The 19,628-nt window shown below is 30.8% G+C and overlaps 1 protein-coding gene across 1 annotated transcript in view; it reads left to right on the plus strand.

Annotated features, from left to right (window-relative positions):
• The first annotated feature begins 2,265 nt into the window (after nt 1-2,265).
• LOC128291566 (receptor-like protein 15) overlaps nt 2,266-19,628 on the plus strand; it is a 30,050-nt gene continuing 12,687 nt past the window's right edge. Inside the window, exons 1-7 of the mRNA XM_053026737.1 lie at nt 2,266-2,739; nt 2,825-3,028; nt 3,210-3,287; nt 3,705-3,860; nt 4,199-4,273; nt 4,378-4,521; nt 7,442-9,457. Coding sequence (XP_052882697.1) covers nt 2,322-2,739; nt 2,825-3,028; nt 3,210-3,287; nt 3,705-3,860; nt 4,199-4,273; nt 4,378-4,521; nt 7,442-9,457 — 3,091 coding nt within the window. The 5' untranslated portion in view covers nt 2,266-2,321. The remainder of the gene's footprint in view (nt 2,740-2,824; nt 3,029-3,209; nt 3,288-3,704; nt 3,861-4,198; nt 4,274-4,377; nt 4,522-7,441; nt 9,458-19,628) is intronic.

A 19,628-nucleotide genomic window follows, 5' to 3' on the forward strand; every position in this document is an offset into this window, starting at 1 on the left:
TCATCAATTCATCATACTTTATCAACTATAAACTAACTATCTAATAAGATTCAATCACCTCAAACATGCTTGAACCTATTATTTAAGATCATTAACATAAAACATGGCACATTATTACAACCAAATTTATAATTATCTATAAGTCACATTAAATTAGCTAAATACTTACATCAACTATTAAAACCACATAGTTAAGTATCAAAATTGACTCAACTTAGGTATGTACATGTCAAACTATTAACAAAACCAAAAAATGTGCAAACATTGTTGAGTTGAGTCCAATTTCTGAATGTTGAGACGACCTCCATTCGATCTACCAAGAATTTACTTACTTGTCCACATAGGAAACAAAATCGTATGCTGAGCAAATCACTTAATGGTAAATCTACGATTCAAGATACTTTGAACAAATATAAATCGATGCATACATCTAATTCAACTTAACCTACAATCATTCATACTTATCGTTTTTAATGCAATATAACATGTATATATTCATGATAGTAATCTAATTCAATATACATATATAACATCTTACCATGTAATATACATTTCATAGGCAAATTAAATCATTTATATTATCACTTATAAATAATGATATTTATATTAGGAAATGTATATTGTAGTAAACATGTAACTGTTTTCTATTTATTTGAATGATTGAAAAATAAATAACGTTATTTTCAAATTTTACTATTATATCTTTTGTGTTTCTATCTTTCATGTTTTGCATACATAGTGAAATTGTGACAAGCAAATATTGGCTCATTGATTGTCTAAGTTAAGTTCAACTAATGATAAGTGGAACTGTAAAAACATTTACATTGCGAGAAAGATGACTTACTTCAATAGATAATTTAAACGAGTCTTTAATCCTATATAAAAGAATCAAAGTGAGCATTTTATTCAAATACATAGAAGGATTATTATGTCATCTACAATTCCAATTAGAGAGATGACTAGTCATGGCTATCAGAGCAATTGACTCCATGGGTGGAGACATAAATGTACTCATTGAAAGAATGATACATTGGACTAAACCAAGTTTAATTAATTCTAAATTCGTTTGTGAATTAGTTCACTTGTGACATTCATAGTGTGACTTACCAAAATTATGAGTTAGCCACTGACCATGTGTATATAACTCATGTGCTTTGATATAAGTGGAAGCTTATGCTCTAAAGATGATCAAGTCGATAGTTGATATGTTGGGTACATGGCTTATGTATGACATGACTTTACTAGCAACAATGTAATTCATAGATTGATTAAAGAGTTAACGATATCTTCTCGTTGACATTATGTAATTCATTATGACACAAATCAAAATGAGTCATCTTTTAGGTTGAACCTTGATTTATTGGAGGAAACTAAATATCATCCGAAACTCGCCTTGCAACCAAGAACCAAAGAGTGATGAAGTATTATAATTCAAGGGTATAGGGCAAACAGTTTCAAGATGGAGATTTGGTAATGCATAACATAGAGAGGCGAGCGTACCTGGTGGGCAAAGAGGAAAGATGGTCCCTAATTGGAAGGGTCATATGAAGTCGTTAAGAAGTTAGGATTTGGGGCGTATCAACTGGCTCAATTAGATGGAAAGATCGTACCTCGAACATGAAAAACAAGGCACTTGAAAAGATTGTGCATGTAATATTTAATTGACTTGAATTTAAGCACATTCCTATCTAGATGGCTATCCTAATTTATCTGTTTGTAACATAGTAAAATATGCGGCCAAGTGAAACTTGTAGCTAACTGAAGTCCAAGTTTCAAGGCAAACCTCACTCTACCTTCGAAGTCAGTGTGATTTATATAACAAGTTCTACTTTACTTCCAAGATAAGCCTCATATCAAGATTGATTTAAAAATTTTCAACTTTATTTTAAGTCGAACCATACTTTATTTCTCGAGGATAAAAAGTTAGAAATATAGCATGACAAAATATGCAATATAATAAGTAACATTATTTTTTCTTAAAATACCAGCTTCATTCCATAAAAATTAATTGTATTTTCAGAATAAGAAGCATTAAAGTGATGGCAGTATAAAAGTTAAAGAGGCGGTAGTGTTATCAGCTTCAGTTTCATCCCTTTTTATGTACATCAAGGAACATAACTCAAACAAAAGGTATAGCTTAAAGTTGTCTTTTGCAATTAGAATTATAAATAATTAATATTAAAAAATTTCGGCATCAAACAAACAAAAAAACTGGGTGTTAGGTCAGTCCCCACTTGGAGCAGTAAAGTCGTCTCCCTTGGGGGGTTGAAGTCAAGCATGCACAGAAAACTTGATAATCCACGGAATATATATATATAGTTATGCTTAGTGGGATAAAGCCAAGTATGAGTCCCAAGTTCATGAAGTTGATCCTACTGGCTATGATCCTTACGTTACGATTCCACGAGCTGAAATGCTGTGTGGAAGAGGAGAGGGTAGGTCTGTTACAATTCAAGGAATTTATTGAATCGGAAGGCTATGATGCGGACCATCTCTTCCCTTCATGGAGCGGTGATCCACTAAGCGACTGCTGTAGTTGGGAGAGAGTCACCTGCAACTCTTCCACTGGTCGTGTCATCCAACTCTCCCTCAACAACACCAGGAAATATGCTATGGAACATATACGGTATAGTTACGACTCTAATTGGTATGTGAACCTCGCTTTGTTTCAGCCCTTTGTTCACCTCACAACTCTAGATTTATCCTTCAATGCCATTGGTGGATGGATAGAAAATCAGGGTACGTATCTAATAGTAACTTAAACCAGATAACTAAATAGAAACAAAAATATAATTTATTTTGGTTTGGGCATCTTACATGACAGGAGGGTTTGGAAGCTATTTAAGACTTAAAAAGCTTGAGACGTTGGATCTTTCTCAGAACAAGTTAAATAAGAGTAGTTTAAAACAACTGAGTGCACTTACTTCCCTTAAGAGTCTTAATCTCAGTGGCAATAACATGGGAGGAGCATTATTTGATAACTGGGAAGGAAGATTCCAACGCCCACGAGAAACTATTCCTGTCCAAGGTATATTTAATTACTTTCCAAGAAAAAGTCATTTATATTCCTTATAAATTGTTTTCCTTATTATTCTGTAGTTACTTTTTCTCACCCCTGCTCAACTCAAAAAACTCCACAATATTTGATGCTTGCATTATCGTGTAGAAGAGAGTTGAATTGAAATATGACATTCTCCATTTCGATGTAGAATTATCCATTTTCGAAAGCTTGGAATATTTGGATTTAAGTTCAAACGCACTCCAAGGCAGCTCATTGACAGCACAAAGTAAGTAGTCACAACATTATTATTATTATTATTATTATTATTATTATTATTATTATTTGGGACACTGAAAATAAATTATAACTCTTTTTACATCTTAATATCATTTTTCAGTTTAGGCCTTGTGTGTTACTTAATTGAACTTTTAGTTCTAGCAATAAATCGAGACCACCAAAATGTTGGAAGAGTGGAATTGGTTTTTGACAAAGACTTTTAGCATACTATATCTAAGTTTATTTCGATTTCTTTAATAAAATATCTTGAAAATAGTGAATCGTGTTAATTATTTTAAGTATGATTTGGCATAGAAGGTTAAATAATGTCGCAAGTCAAAAGGACTAGTCTATTTTCTTTACATCATTTGGTTTAGGTTGATGATTCCTAACAAAAATGGGATTTTATCATTTTATGTGTAAATAGATTCTAGAAATCTGTCTAAGCTTAAGGAGCTGAAGTACCTATATCTGAGCTGGAATGCCATGAATAAGGATAGTATGAAGTTCTTGGGCTCACTTCCGTCCCTTGTCTACCTCGACCTATCGCTCAACACCTTGGAAGGTCCTCTTTCTGGCGTAGGTAAGTATTTATGTATGTACACTTTAATTAGTAAAAGAAAATGCTTGATCGGCTTTATTCCTTTTATTGTTCCAATTTTCCTTGACAATGTCCTTCAGCGTGAGAACACCCATATGTCTCTCAGACTTTAGCTCAAGTAGTAGCATGTAGGTCATGGAGTCGAATTAGACCATAGTCGAGAAAAGAACTTTTAGAGAAAACAGTATCTGACATGCTGAGGGTTAGACCCTCAACACTACTACAAAGTACAAGTCAAAGAAGAATATTTTTGTTTTTCCGTTTCAGCTCTTTCATGCATATATATATATATATATGAATGTTTGTGTATCCTGGTGCAGAATTAGAGAATCTAAAAAACTTGAAGGTGCTTAATTTGTACTGGAATTACCTCAATGGAACTCTGCCAATCCAAGGTATTTCTTTGGTTTATTTTATTTGATGTTTTTGAAAGCCTAATGGAATGCATAAAGTTTTCCTAATACCTAATAAGAAGAAGACGATTTACACTGATTGGCAGAGTTGATGGGGTTTAGTAGTTTGGAGATATTAGATTTGAGCTACAATAACTTGGAAGGTTCCATCCCTCCAAATATAGGGAACCTATCCTCCCTTAAGGCATTTTCCGTTGCTCGGAATTCACTCGCTGCTTCTTTGCCCTCAGGTACCAGTTTATATGTTTCTACTTTTCTTGCTTTTTGGTTATTATAGAAAGATACATAAAAATGATGGAGGCTACCATTTTGTCAAATTAATGCGGTAATTTGAAGTTTTATATAATTAGATTATTATGAATATTTTAAAAATAAAAATTTCAAAATATTAAAATTTATATAAACTTATAAAACATTATAAATATTATAAAAATATAAAAATCTAATAAACTATAAAAATTATAAAATTAATATTGACATATTTAAAATATTTAAATTTTATAAAAACTTAGAAAATTCTTAGAATAAATAAAAATCATATAAATATAAAAATTATTCAAAATCATTAAATTATTAAATTATTAGATATTAAAATTGATATAAACTTATAAAATTTATACAAGAAATTAAAAATCATTAAAACTTATAAATATTTTAAAAATATTAAAAATCTAATAAACTATCAAAAATTATCAAAAGAAACATATATAAAATTAATAAAATATATTTAAAATTTTATAAAATTCATAAAATTATAAATAATGTAAAAATTATAATAAATTTTAAAAATAAAAACATATTAAAAATTTTAAAAATTAAAATGATATAAAAGAATCATTTAAACCCTTAAAATCATAATGAATACATGACATTCCACCAACCCTTGGATAATGGGAATAGTTATCATATTATTAGGGTCATTTTGATGTTGAACAAAATGCTTTAAATAATTTTGGACTCTCTCCTTTTATTGATAAATTATTCTTTTTATTTTTAAAATTTTTATGTCCAATTTTTAAGTACAATACAATAGTTTGAACCTTAAAAAGTTGAAAATTATTTGCTAAGTATTGTATAATATAAAATATTTTGATACAATTAGATATTATCAAACCAAGATTTCTTTATCTAACTAACCATATCTTAGAATGAAATATTATGACCAAGGTTTTTAGAATCGGATAAGTAGTCAAATCAATCGAAAATATTAAATAATCAGTTCAACTGTCGATTCTTAGATCAATCGGTCTAATTACTTTCTCCAAACCAATACCATTATCGATTTTAGTCTAGCCAGTTAGGCAGATTGATCTAGTCCATTCAATTTTTATGATTTTTTTTATAATTCTATGCGTTTATATCAATTTTAATAAATTTTATGATTTTTTTATAAGTTTTAAGAATTTTAATTTTTATAAAATTTTAAATATGTTTTTAATTTTATAAAATATATATTTTATAATATTTATAAGTTTTATTATTTTTATATATTTTATAATTTTATATGTTTATACCAATTTTAATATATTTATAATATATTTATAATTTTCCTGATTTTTATTTTATTCTTTTGATCATTTTATAGAAAATTGTTAGATTAAATCGGAAACTATCACATGTCACTATTTTATTAGTTTGTCAATTTACATGATAAATGGTGAAATTATTAACGGAGAGAATTAATTGATTTTTAATTAAAATTGATAAAATGAATAAAATAAATGATAATAATTTGTAAGGAAAAATAATTATTTTATTTCAAATTTACGTAATAAATAAATGTTGTCAAATCTTAAGATAGGTGGGTAATTTTTTTTTTAATAATAATAACGGAATGAATTTATTGAAGATGAGAGAGGATACAAAATAAATTTAAGATGTGTAAAAATAGAAACTTAAAATTCCGAAAAAGTAAAATAATATTGAAAAACAAAAGAAAAAGAGAAATAAAACAACCTTTTAAGTGTGTAATTATTAAACCCATATGAGTGAATATGTTTTTATATAAAAGCTTACTAACATCACAATAAAATGGATAAATTTCAAATGGTCATTTATAATTTACTTTCTATATTTTTAGAAGGAATTCATTTATACTGATATAAAATTGAAATAATTTTATACCCTTTTATATCTCTTTGTATAATTAATTTTATACTTAGTAATTCATGTAAAATTTTAAATGCATTTGATATTTCCATCCTATAGGTCTAAAAACTATATATAGTTGAAAGTTTTTACTTAAAAAAATAGTTATAAAATTTTAATTTGCATCAAATTTAATGCTCATGATTTATATAAATGAAATAATAAATTCAACGATTAGTTTGTTAAATATTAATCATACGAAGTACAAAAATATATTAAACTACTTTAATTTTACACTTACATTGGTGTAAGTGGATTTCTCCCTATATATAGATGTACACACGAATATGAAAAACTTTTGAACTAATTAATATAGCTTTTGTTGTTTATTATGTTGCTGAATTTATTATTTTAAAGTTTTATAACATTTATAAATAAAAATTTTAATTTTCTAATGTAAATTGTTTCAAAAATTTTACTTGATTAGAAAATTTCACTAATAAATGATTTTATATAATAATAAAATAGTGAAACCATTAACCCAAAAAGTAAAAAATATATTATTTTTATTTTAAATAGTAAATTTTAATTAGTTATATAATAAGTACCTTTATCTCATATGTATAATTTTATAAATAATAAATTTTATAATATAATATATTAATTATATATTATCTAAAAATTTCACTGTCAATTTATTGACTATTAAGTAAAACTAAAATTTGAATATTGAAGAGTTTTATTTATAATATAGTTTTTACAAATGGTTTAATAAATATTAGAATTTTTTTATTGGTATTATATTTTGAATAATGTTGCGTTGCATTAATTACATGAAGTAAAATTATATTGTATATTGAATATGTTGAAATACTTTAATTACTATTTAAAATTATTATTATTATTTATAATATTTGAATTGTTGAATAAGTTGATATATTTGAATTATATTAAATTTTAGACTATCTAGAAAACTAATTAAAAAATTAAATAGATGAAATCATAAACTAGTATTTTATAAATGAGAATGTAAGAGCATGCATTTGTTTATTGTTTTCACAGATTTGTGCCAACTGAAGAGACTACAAGAGTTGGATCTTAGCCAAAACTACTTTGAAGGAATCCTTCCCCCTTGTCTATCCAATTTAACGTTTATTGAGTTGTTGGATGTCTCACATAACAATTTTAGTGGAACCCTCTCAGCGTCTTTGATACACAGCCTAACATCTTCTTGGTATCTTGATTTTAGTTACAACCATTTTGAGGGTTCATTCTCACTAAGCTCCTTCAAATCTCACTCCAAGCTTGAGGTACTCCAATTCGCAAGCAACAATGGTAAATTGCAGATTGATACTGAGAATCCTCCAGGGTGGTTTCCCTCGTTCCAATTGAAGGTTTTGGCACTGTCCAACTGTAGTCTCAACAATCATACCTACAGCATTCCTAATTTTCTTCGCCACCAGTTCCACCTGCAGATAGTTGATCTTTCTTACAACAAGTTGCGTGCAAGTTTTCCTGGTTGGTTGCTTGTAAACAATGCCGACCTTGAAATTCTAAAACTAAGGAACAACTTTTTGTTCGGGGAGTTCCAGTTACCGCCATTCGCTATGACCAACGCAGTTATGGTGGATGTATCAGGCAATCAAATTCACGGTCTTCCGGAGAATATCGGGAAAATCCTTCCACACATGGAGTATCTAGATTTATCAAGAAACGCTTTTGAGCAAGATCTGCTACCCTCCATTGGTGACATGAAAAATTTGCAAGTACTGGATTTATCTTACAATAATTTCTCTGGAGAAATCCCCAAAGAACTGATTGTCGGCTGCAATGATTTGCGCGTTCTAATGTTATCCGGTAACAAACTTCATGGACAGATTTTTCCGATGCTCTACAACTTGACTCAGTTACGTGTGTTGCAATTAAGGAACAATTACTTCAGTGGGAATCTGTCAAATGTGAAAGCAAAAGGAAGGGTACTTGGCAACCTGGCGCTATTGGACATTGGTTACAACTTTATGACAGGGAATATTGGTAGCTGGATAGGTAATGTGACGTATCTGGATATACTTGTGATGCGGAGCAATTATTTGGAGGGTCAGTTCCAATGTGAAGGCATTTCGCGTTCTGTGTATTATTTAGACCTTTCTCATAATCTCCTTTCTGCTCCACTCCCCTCATGCCCTCGTTTACAGCACTTACACTTACAGGGGAACAGATATAGTGGATCAATATCAGAAGCTTTTCTCAACACTTCACAGCTTTTGGTATTAAACCTCCGGGATAACAATCTTTCAGGGAGCATCCCTGGTATTATTGGCTTGTTGACTAGCTTGAAAGTTCTTTTATTGAGTCAAAATCTTCTAAGTGGTTTGATTCCAGAAGAACTATGTGAATTGAAACAAATAAGCATGATGGATCTCTCCCTCAACTCCTTCTCTGGGTCAATTCCCCGCTGTTTCCAGGGTATCAGGTTCGGAAAGATTGAGCCTCGCTATTTGGATTTGGACATTTCACATGAAAAGGTTTCTAATGAATGGGATTACACTACATATTTTAGATATGGAACTTTGAAGAAGGATTATGTGCTTCACAGCACTACCGAACAATCTGTCACAAATGTGGAAGTTGACTTCTTGACAAAACATAGATCCAACACCTATAAAGGTGGCATTCTTAATTTCATGTCGGGATTAGATTTGTCATGTAACAAACTATCCAGTAGGATCCCGTACGAGCTTGGAAATCTAGCTTGGATTCACGCACTAAACTTATCCTACAATCACTTGACGGGACCAATCCCGGAATCTTTCTCAAATCTCACCCAAATTGAAAGCTTAGACCTTTCACACAATATGTTGAGTGGAGAACTCCCTTCATTACTGATCAATCTCTATTTCCTCGAAGTGTTCAGTGTGGCATACAACAACTTATCAGGTAGAATTCCAGATATGAAAGCTCAGTTTGGGACATTTGATAGAAGCAGTTACGAAGGAAATCAATATCTTTGTGGACAGCCCTTGAACGAGAACTGTAGCATCGTGTCACCGCATCCCCTGATAAAATTCGTAGATCAAAGTAAGGAGAAATGGTATAGTATTGATCCTGTGTTCTTCTCCGTAACATTTAGCACCACATACATCATTTTCTTTCTTAATTCCATAATTATTCTCTATCTGAATCCTTACTGGCGAAGAAGATGGTTTAATTTCTTTGAAAATCGTATATATTATCCGGCTTATGATTTCATTTCCAGTAGTGTACACAAGGCTTGTGCTAAACTGTATTGGTAGGCCATGTAACAGTTAAGCCTAAGTTAAAGCTTACCATGTATATTTTACTATTAGTATAAATAATGAGTTCCATAATACTCTGGTTTAGTTCAGAAAAATTAACCAATCCAAGTTGATAACTGAATTATAGAAATTTATCTCTGCAAATTGATTATGTAAACATGATACATAATGAATCTTATTAGGCTTCGTCCTGTTTGAAACACATCCTTGGTCATTGCAATAGTTGGAATATAATCACAAAGTTTGTACTTACAGATTCCTTCATTTGTTTTGTGGAATGTGGGGGTTTACAGAAGTGTCAGTACATAGTGAAATGAATTTTGTTTTCCCTGGACAAGGACACTGCAGGACACTATCAGCCCGCTTGAGATTTTTCTATATTTTCAAGTTTAATTCATCAGTTTCCTCATTTTGATCGATCTGCATAAATAAGGTCTTCTAACAATTTGTTTCTTCAACAAGGTAATAAACTAATCATTTTGGATTCCCTTATTACCATTTTACTTTTTAGGGTTTTGATAAGAAAAAAAACAGTCTATTAATATCCACAGAATTAAAAATTTAACTAAGTTAGATGCACTTATTAATTAATAGTGAGTACAAAGATCGTTTCCATAAATATTAAAAGTACTAGTAATTACTGTCTTTCTATTATTTAACCGAATAATTAGAGTGATTGATTAAAAACTAAAATTAACTAAATTAATTACTAATTAACATGACAAAGAATAAAATAGAAAAATAACCGATTAATAACCAAGAAGCAAAACAATACCCAGAAAAAATTCACCTAGATTTTATTTGCCATTATCAATTTAAATTACGCAATTTCTTAACTTAATATCTTGATTCGTGGAAATCCTAAATTATACAATATTGATCCATAGAAATCCCTGAGCAACTGACTCTAGGTTGATTAATTGAATTTTTTTCCTAATTAAAACATTTATTATCGCATTAACTCGTACTATAAATTCTCCTATTAGATTTGACTCTAATCCGATAGATTTATATTATCCTATTTTTAGGATTGTATGCAATTCCACTAAATTACTAAGATCTACTCTTAACAAAGTTTACTCAACCTCTGAATTAAGCACATTAAACATGGATCAATAATTTAGAAATATTAAACTAAGAATTAAGCATACATAATTGAGAAAAAAAGAACTAAGAATTTATTACGTAAAATAAAAAACAAACGACAGAATCCCTCATAGGGTTCATGCCCCTCGATATTTAGAAAATTAGTCCATACTTAAAAATAAAAAAAAATCCAATATACAATATAACTGAAAAAAACAAAGAAGCTCACGATAATCTCCAAAGAAATCAACTAGGAATCTTCAATATTGACGGAAATTTGCTTTAGAATAGACTTTAATAGTGTTTTTTGAGTTATTTTCTTGAATATTCCATGAGGACTCACTCCTACCTTTCTATTTTTGTCATATATACATCTTAGAATGCTTAAAAAAACTTTAAAATCGTGTTTTTCCACTGTTTAGTGTATAATCCTGTGAAATCGACACGGCATGTGGAATGGGTCAGGCCGTGTAGCTCTTGTAACTTGCTCCGATTTTTCGATTTTCGCTTGTTTTTCTCTAATTTTGATCCCCTACATATATCATATATATATCACAATATATCACACTATATCACAAGACTTGTGATAAGAGAACAAAATTATGCTATGATAGGATACGCTTGTAAAATGGCAAAGAATAGGATGAATGAGAAACATAAGGAACTTTGAACCACTAACAAAAAGGTAAGATAAAATAAATAGACAGAAACGAGCTTTTTCGAGTTGGGGATAGAGGGACTTGAACCTTCACGATTTTTAAAGTCAACAGATTTTCCTCTTGCTATAAATTTTATTGTTGTCAGTATTGATATTGACATGTAAAACGAAATTCTATCTTTATTCTCATCCGGTTAATCAGTTTTTCAAAAGATTTATTAGACTATGGAGTGAATGATTTGATTAATGACTATTCTATTAGATTCTTTCTTCAATTTGGAATCGATTCACAACAATTCTTTTTCTTTTTCATATTTTCATATAAATATAAATTGATTTTGCATATAATATAATACAAATAAAAAAAATACGGGTTCGGTTCATCTTTTTGAGATAGTTTTTCATTAGTATACCTATAAAAAAAATAGGTATATCTTGCATCTTTTCTAGAGTTTCGATATAAAAATTCATTTACCAACAGCAACCCCATTTGTTAGAATAGCTTCCATTGAGTCTCTACACTTACCGTTTCCTTTTTTTTATTATTCTCGATTGCTGAACCTTTGTTAATGTTTATTTTTATAAAATAATTAAATAATAGGATTTGGCTCAGGATTGCTCATTTTTCCTTTCAGGGTTTTTCAGAATTTGAAAGTTATCACTTAGTAGATTTCCATACCAAGGCTCAATCCAATTAAGTCCGTAGCGTCTACCAATTTTTCCATATCCCCTTTCGTGTTTTGAGATTAGGATCTCATTAGGATGCCTCTCATTCCCCCTTTCTCCCTCCTTCCCTCTTTCCCCCCTATCCCACTTCTTTCAATTGTTTATTCTCTTTCATTTATTTATTTGCTTTCTTTTTATGCGAAACAGTTGAATTTAGTAGATATAGATATAGATTCTTATATCGAAGGGCCTTTGCTTATTTTCTTGTTTTTTTATCGTCTTTCGTCTCTATCGGAAACCCATATTAATTTTTATTTGGTCCAATTAGAAAATATTTTATCATTTATGTATTCGCAATTCAATATAAATGGGCATTCCATAACATATATATGCCCCTCTTACTCTCAGTTTTCTCAGGCAATTTGGTGGAATACTCAAACGGTCAATTCTTTTTTTTTGTCTTAACTTTTGTCTTTATGGATGAAAACAAAAGAAAGGAGTCTCTCATTATGATTTGGATTTCATTTCTATGGGTTGCATTTTTTTTCTTTAATTTCATTTTGATTCCTATCCTTTTATTAGACTATCCTATATAACCATAATAAGAAAAAGATAATTAAAAAATAAAAATGAAAATTGAATTTATTCATTATTAAAAATGAAAATGAAATTAATTATTTTTTATAGTATAATAACTAGAACTAATTATTTATATTTAATAACTAGAACTAATTATTCCATTCATTTCTATTTTCAAATTCAAGAAAATTCAAATTTTTAGTCTAAAAGAGTTTCATTCTAATTATCTAGACTTATAACGTATCATTTCACAATTAATATCAAATAATCACCCTAAAACACATTAAGAATGAGATTAAAACATACTACTTTTAGCACAATCAAGCAGATAATCATGCATTGAAAATTCAAACTAAAATGACACTAAAAAATACAAGCAATTCAAGCAGAGATTGTTAAGGCTTAAAAATATTAGACATTTTCCTTATCTCAATAATTACCTGAAATTCAAACTCAATAAGAAATAACATCCTCACTAAAGATTTACTCAAAGCACTCGAAGTGTTTAAGTTTCAAGTAATATGCACTCAACAGTCGAACAAGAAATGTTATTACCATAAACTTACTTGAAAATCAAATCTCCACCATTATAGACCGAGATAACACACCAATCAAGAGGTCTTTACAAGGTTGTAACGGGGCTTAAGTTAAGGGTACGAAAAATGTTAGAAGAGTTGATTACAATCGAGAATCAAGTTAATAAGTTACCAAACTAAAAAAAAAACAATTGTTGAATTAAAAGAATTTACATCAATAAAAAATAAAGGACGAATGTAAGCTTTTATACAAAAGATGAAACTCATGATTCAAGCTCAACCAAATTTTTTTCTTGGTTTTTTTCTCTTTTTTTTTTAGAACAAAGAGAAAATTCAGCAATGCAAATGATGAAACATAGTCGGACACTTGCCAAATCGAATTTCAATAAAAAGGGAGCCAATAAAAAATATGTTATAACATTAAAGTGGTTTATGGGTTAACATGAACAGTTGTTAAGAAAAAAATGTGTTAGGATCAACGAAGTATACTAAGGGATAATACAACAAATAATTTGTGTCAAAGGTTAAGCGAATTAAATTCTAAGTGTCTTTATCATCTTAGTATGTCAAATTAATAATGTGATATTGACATGTATCACTGAAGTAAGTTCTAGAATAATAAATCAAGTTGACATACTCACAATCAAAAATAAAATGAGCACGAAATAAAATGTATGCTCTATACGCTCAAAAGCTCAAAAAAAATTATGGTTTTGATGTTAAACTTGTAAATTTAAAGTTTCAAGATAATGCTTTAATTCAAGGAGATAACCTAAAATAATAATTTATAAAAAAATATCTTATCATGCTTGACTTTCCCGTATCTTAAAATATAAATCAAACAATGCACAAAAATCCACAAATTATACCAAAACAAAATCACTAAAAACTCCATATTAAAGAAAATTAACTTTAATGATAGGTTTGAGAAAATTACTTAAACACAAACAACAATTCTAGGACTATATCACATAAGAATATAACATCCTCCCCACACTTAAGATGTACATTATCCTCAATATACAAACTATTCTAAACTAATAAGTAAAATATCATAAGGAGGGAGAGAACTGAAATTATCCTGAATTTGGATGATTTTGTCGGAATAGTAAAATTTGGAATCTTAGGAGATTTTAAATGAAGTACATGTTTCGAGCACACTAATAAGAAGATAGAGAAATATAAAATAAAATAAAATAAAGAGATAAAAATAGAAAAATAACGATAAAACAAATATAGTAAAGTGCATAATAAAATAAAACATATAAGTCTCAAAAATAAAATAAAAACAATCAACAATAAAAATAAAAGTACAACTTAAAATAAAAATAAAAATAAATAAAACAGAAAACTAAGTAAAGTCAGTGATCAGCATCGTGTGGGATGTCAGGATCAGAAGGCGCAGCAAAGGGATCGGGTGAAGAAATATGGAAATGTTGGCACATCCGTTGTAAATATGCCTCAATACAATTGATCCCCCATAACTACTATTACTAAAGACGAGAGATATCCTCAAGTGTAACCATATGCACAAGTGCATCAATAGAGTGACTCAAAGAAGGACTAGGAATGGGTTGCGGTGGTGGTGGGAGGTCATTGTCTGGATGCTCATCATCCTCATTCTGCTAAGTCGGATGTAGCAACACATACTGATCATCGAAGGCCCCGGGCTAACAAGCGACCATCCTCATATGTTTTATTATACTTAAACTCTGTGGTGCCATGTCCCCAACCAAACTAAGAGAACTAATCTACTCAGGGGTCTCGAGGAGGCCAAAGTAATGGGCCATTAATGTCACGTATGGACCCATACCGATAGGTCCTTTCCATAGATACTCATCCTAATGCCAGCAACTCTGGGCCACAAAATAGGCTAAGATCAATTGAGTATTACTCATGCATGCTCCATAAGAAGTACGCGTCTAAAGTACCCACGACACTCGTGCTCTCCTTCTGACCAGTCAAAGTATGGGCTAAAATGGTGTGACTATAGCATAGGGCCGAAGGTAGTCACCGAGCCTTGGATTGGCTCGGGTTGTACGAAGTGGCAACCTAAAAAATGTCAGACCAGCAAAAAAGAGTCAGTCGATAGATGTGTCGTAGGAGGGTAGAGAACTCGAGCGTTTCCAAAAAGTCATCAGAATATATATCGAGAGCGAATCTAAATCCCACAATACTCAAATATCGAGTGATGCCCCCAAGACGAAATGAGATTGCTAGAACGATGGAAATGTGAAAGTGTACACAATCACAATAAGTAATAAAGTGACAAGTAAATGTCGAGTTATCGTACCTATAGGGACTGTGTAAGAAAATATTTATGAAATGCAATTAAAAACACTTTGGTGAAGGACAATCGTTTGTTTTGAAAAATGGTTTAATAAAACTAGATTTTAACTAAGAAATTTAACTAAGAAAATTAAAAGGTAAAAATTCCAACGCACAATTTTTGAAAAACAAGTTTAATCAATATGGCATAATTGTGTTAGATCAATTACATTTCCTAACTTAATATTACTAAAATAATGTTCATGTTGTTATGAATAAATTCACAATAACTTGGTATTTTGTTAACTATAGCACATACAGACTTACAAAATTAGCTAACCTCTTGAACGTATTACTATGTCAATTCAAATAATTAATCAATTTTAGTAAGCAAGTAAAAGATTAAGTAAAGTAACAATATATTCCTACATTGAAATAGTTTAATCACAATAATCTTGCAAGTTATGCAAGGCTAAAGTATCATGTAATACCATCACTAATTTAACCCTTGGCTGCCTTTGAAAATTAAACATGTATTGATTAAGTATTGTGTCAATTAATTACAATTATAATGCAAGTATAACATAATCATAGTTTCACTTAATCAAAAGACCTATAACAACACAAACATGATTTTAATAACTTAAGTAGATAAAATGCAATCAACCTAACACGAATTAAATTTAAATCATGTTAATTAAATTTAGAATAACAACATAACAAATATTCATAGACATCTTCATAACAAAAACAATGAAAATTAAAGGATAGGAAACTAGAATCAAATCTAGTGTTTCTCCGAAGCCAGAGTAGTTTGCTCCTCTTCTTCTCCCTCATTCTATTGTTTCACGACTTCTATAACCACTTGAATGCTACTACCTAAGGTGGTTGAAGGCTCTTTTCCAAGAGGGAAATCGACAATGGAAAGTAGAAGGGAAAAATGAGAAACAAAGAGAGATTTTGAAAGGGAGAAAGTGACTACAAGAAAGAGAGAAGTGTGGAATGAGAGATGTGTTGAATGAATAGGTGAAAAGGGTATTTATAGGTGAGAGTGGCTGCTAAAAATAGCAAATAATTAGTAGCCACACACTCCTTTTGGCTGACCACATATTTAGCAAAGTTTTAATGTTTCAAACTTTTCTAAATTTAGCTTGGGACAAATCTTCAAAAGCATAATAAGTGGAGGGGTTTGAATGCGATTTCAAGGAAACTTTGAGGGCTGTTTTGCAAGCATAAAAATCACCAAAATTCAGTTGATTGGGTCAGCTTGTTAGACGGTTTCAGGCTGCCATTTCTCTTGTTGGATCAGTATTCTTTATTAGCACAATTGGGCCACTTCCTCCTTCAGGCTTTATATTAATTTTTGACCCAATTAACTTTGGATAAAAATTAAATATAAAGTGCATAAAATAATAATTATTTGGATCATCCTTGGCTGGAAAAATATTTAATCTTTCCCTTGGTTCACTCGATGCAAAAATTTCCCAACAGTTCAAGCCTTTCGAGGTGTTTGTCGAGCCAATTTTCACCTTTTGTGCGAAACTGTCGAAAATAAACCAAATTTATGAAATTTATTATAAAAATAATTAAAATTCAATATGTTAATAACTTAAGTGCAAATTAATTATTTTAATAACTTAAGTGCAAATTAATTATTTTAATAACTTAAGTGCAAATTAATTATTTTATAATTAAATTATGAATTTCGACAAAATTTTCAACGAAACTACATGAATTTAGGCTCAAAAGGTGCTAAAAAAGTCTATATTTTGTGTTTCCAATAGCTCGTGGTTCATACCCCGTCGTTAGCATGGTCTGTAGGGAAAATGTGGATAAAAACTCTAGAGTAAGCTCAGTATACGTCGACTCCACGATCATGAAGAACCATTCCTATAGAGTCGCGTCCAATAGAGTATGAACCCTATGTAGATTAACCCGCAGTTTAAAGGGCTTCCCAATCGATACATCGACCCAAACCCTAATGATTTGTCCTACAGGTGTTGGTACCTCTCTTTTTGGGGTGAATGGTCGAATGTGAGGTATTCATGGTGAGTGATTGCGATCTGTGAGGAAGAAGATAAGGTCCCAATAACCTTTCATTTCTTGGATTGAGTAGGTACTTTTCTCTTGCCTCGTGTATTCAGCATTATGTACCCAGAAAACAAAATACATCAGTAAAAATGAGTAAAAAAAATTCTAGATAAATTGTGCCGAAATAATTTAACTCAACACATATCAAATTTGACACGTAGAGATTTAGCATAAACAAAAATAGAATTATCACCGCCAATCACTACATATGTGAGTCATCTAAGATCAGTACCAAGACAAAGCAATATCGCAGATAAGCACTTCAATACATGAAACGCACGACCTAAGTTCAATCTATCTCCCAATGAGAATCAACTCACTAAATAAGCCAAAACTAGCAGAACTAACATTTAATCCTAATACTTGAGTAATAATAATAGTAAAGGAAATATAAAAATAATAAATAAAATAAACAAAAAGAAAAAGGTTGATAACAAACGGTGGTGGAGGATGGACAGATGGTAACGAAAGAGAAACAATTGGCGATGGTACTAGAAAAAAATAAAGGGACGTCTAGTGAGAAACGATGGGACTCCGATAAGGACGATAGTGTGAGGAAAATGGGAGAGAAAGGGTTGATTGTGAGTGGGAAAGGGCGAAGGGGGTGTTTGGGAGTGGCAGAAGGAAAAAGAGGGGACAATTAAGGGTTTTGGTGGCTAGAAACAGCGGGGTAAGAATGATCAACGATAGGCTAGGATGACGCTAACAAGTATGGGGTCTTAAAGGGAAAAAAACAATGGTCGGCAATTTGTGAGGGGGTTGACGATGAGAGGGACGAACGATGGGTTAGAGGATGTTGAGGAAAGGACGACAAGAATGATCAATTGACATGGAAAAAAGGAAAGGAGACAATAGTAAAACGACGACGTGAGTGAAAAGGAAGGGATGGGAAGTGAAAATAAAAATGTTCAAGTTAAAAAGAAGGGTACGGGCGTGTATGAGGACCATGTTGGGCCACATGGCCGTGTGGGTCACCCATGTAACTCAATGTACTCGTGTAGCCTATTAGAAAATTTTAAAACCTTTCTCCAGTGTTCACAAGGCTAGGAACATGCCCGTATGTCCAGGCAGTGTGTCATCACTTAAATTGTGTGCTATTCTCATTCACTTCTCCCATGGTTGTGTCGCTAAGCCATGTGAATCCACTCAGACTATGTGTCATAAAAAAATTGAAAAATTACCTTTAGTATTCACACTGGCCTTAACACGCCCGTGTGTCCAGGTCGTTTGTACCATTACTAATTTAATTTTTTTTCATTTTTGGGAGGCGTAAAGTGCAATTTTATCATTATTAATTTAATTTTTTATAAATTATAAAGGGACTTAAATTAAAAAAATTCCATTTTACGGGGGCAGGGCCCTTGCCAGCCCCTGGCTCCGCCCCTACTTACTTGGATATGATGATCTTGGAATGAAGAACTTATCTAGTTCTTGGTGGATGAACAAGGCCGGCATTTGGTTGATATGGTTTTGACTGCATTGTTAGTTTAAATCAAATATTTGTTTTTGGATTCGTGAACCAAATTAAATATTTTCAATAAAATTTGCTTATCAAGTTGAACTTGCTAGGAAGTTTAAAAGTAAGATCAAGAATTTTCAGTTGTCTTATGATTTGGATGCAAAAATGTTTAGATTATTGTGGCGATTTTGGTTACCAAGTAAAATCCTTATATTTGATCAGAAATTATTTAATAATTTGTTGCCTACTTGCTATAATATTTTTAGTCATGGTATTCAACTTCACAAGTTGTTGTTTATACCCTTAGGATGCAATCTGCATCATGTTGAGTCATAATCTATAATATCGGGTTGACGAATATGGTACATTCGCAATCAATATTATCATGCTAAAGTAGTCCCAAATTTTAGCTTTGTTAGGGATTTTTGTAGGATTTTCCTTGCTAATTCGACAGTTGCTACTAAGCTACTATTGATAAATTTTAATTCTGATATAATGGTTCCTAGATGGATTGAACCACCGGATGGGTGGTGCAAATTGGCGAATGGGTATTGATATAGTGCTTAAAGGTAATTTTTGGCAGCCATATAGTCGTGTATTGCTTGTAATA

Source organism: Gossypium arboreum, chromosome 4, assembly GCF_025698485.1.
Source record: "Gossypium arboreum isolate Shixiya-1 chromosome 4, ASM2569848v2, whole genome shotgun sequence".
Lineage (NCBI taxonomy): Eukaryota > Viridiplantae > Streptophyta > Magnoliopsida > Malvales > Malvaceae > Gossypium > Gossypium arboreum.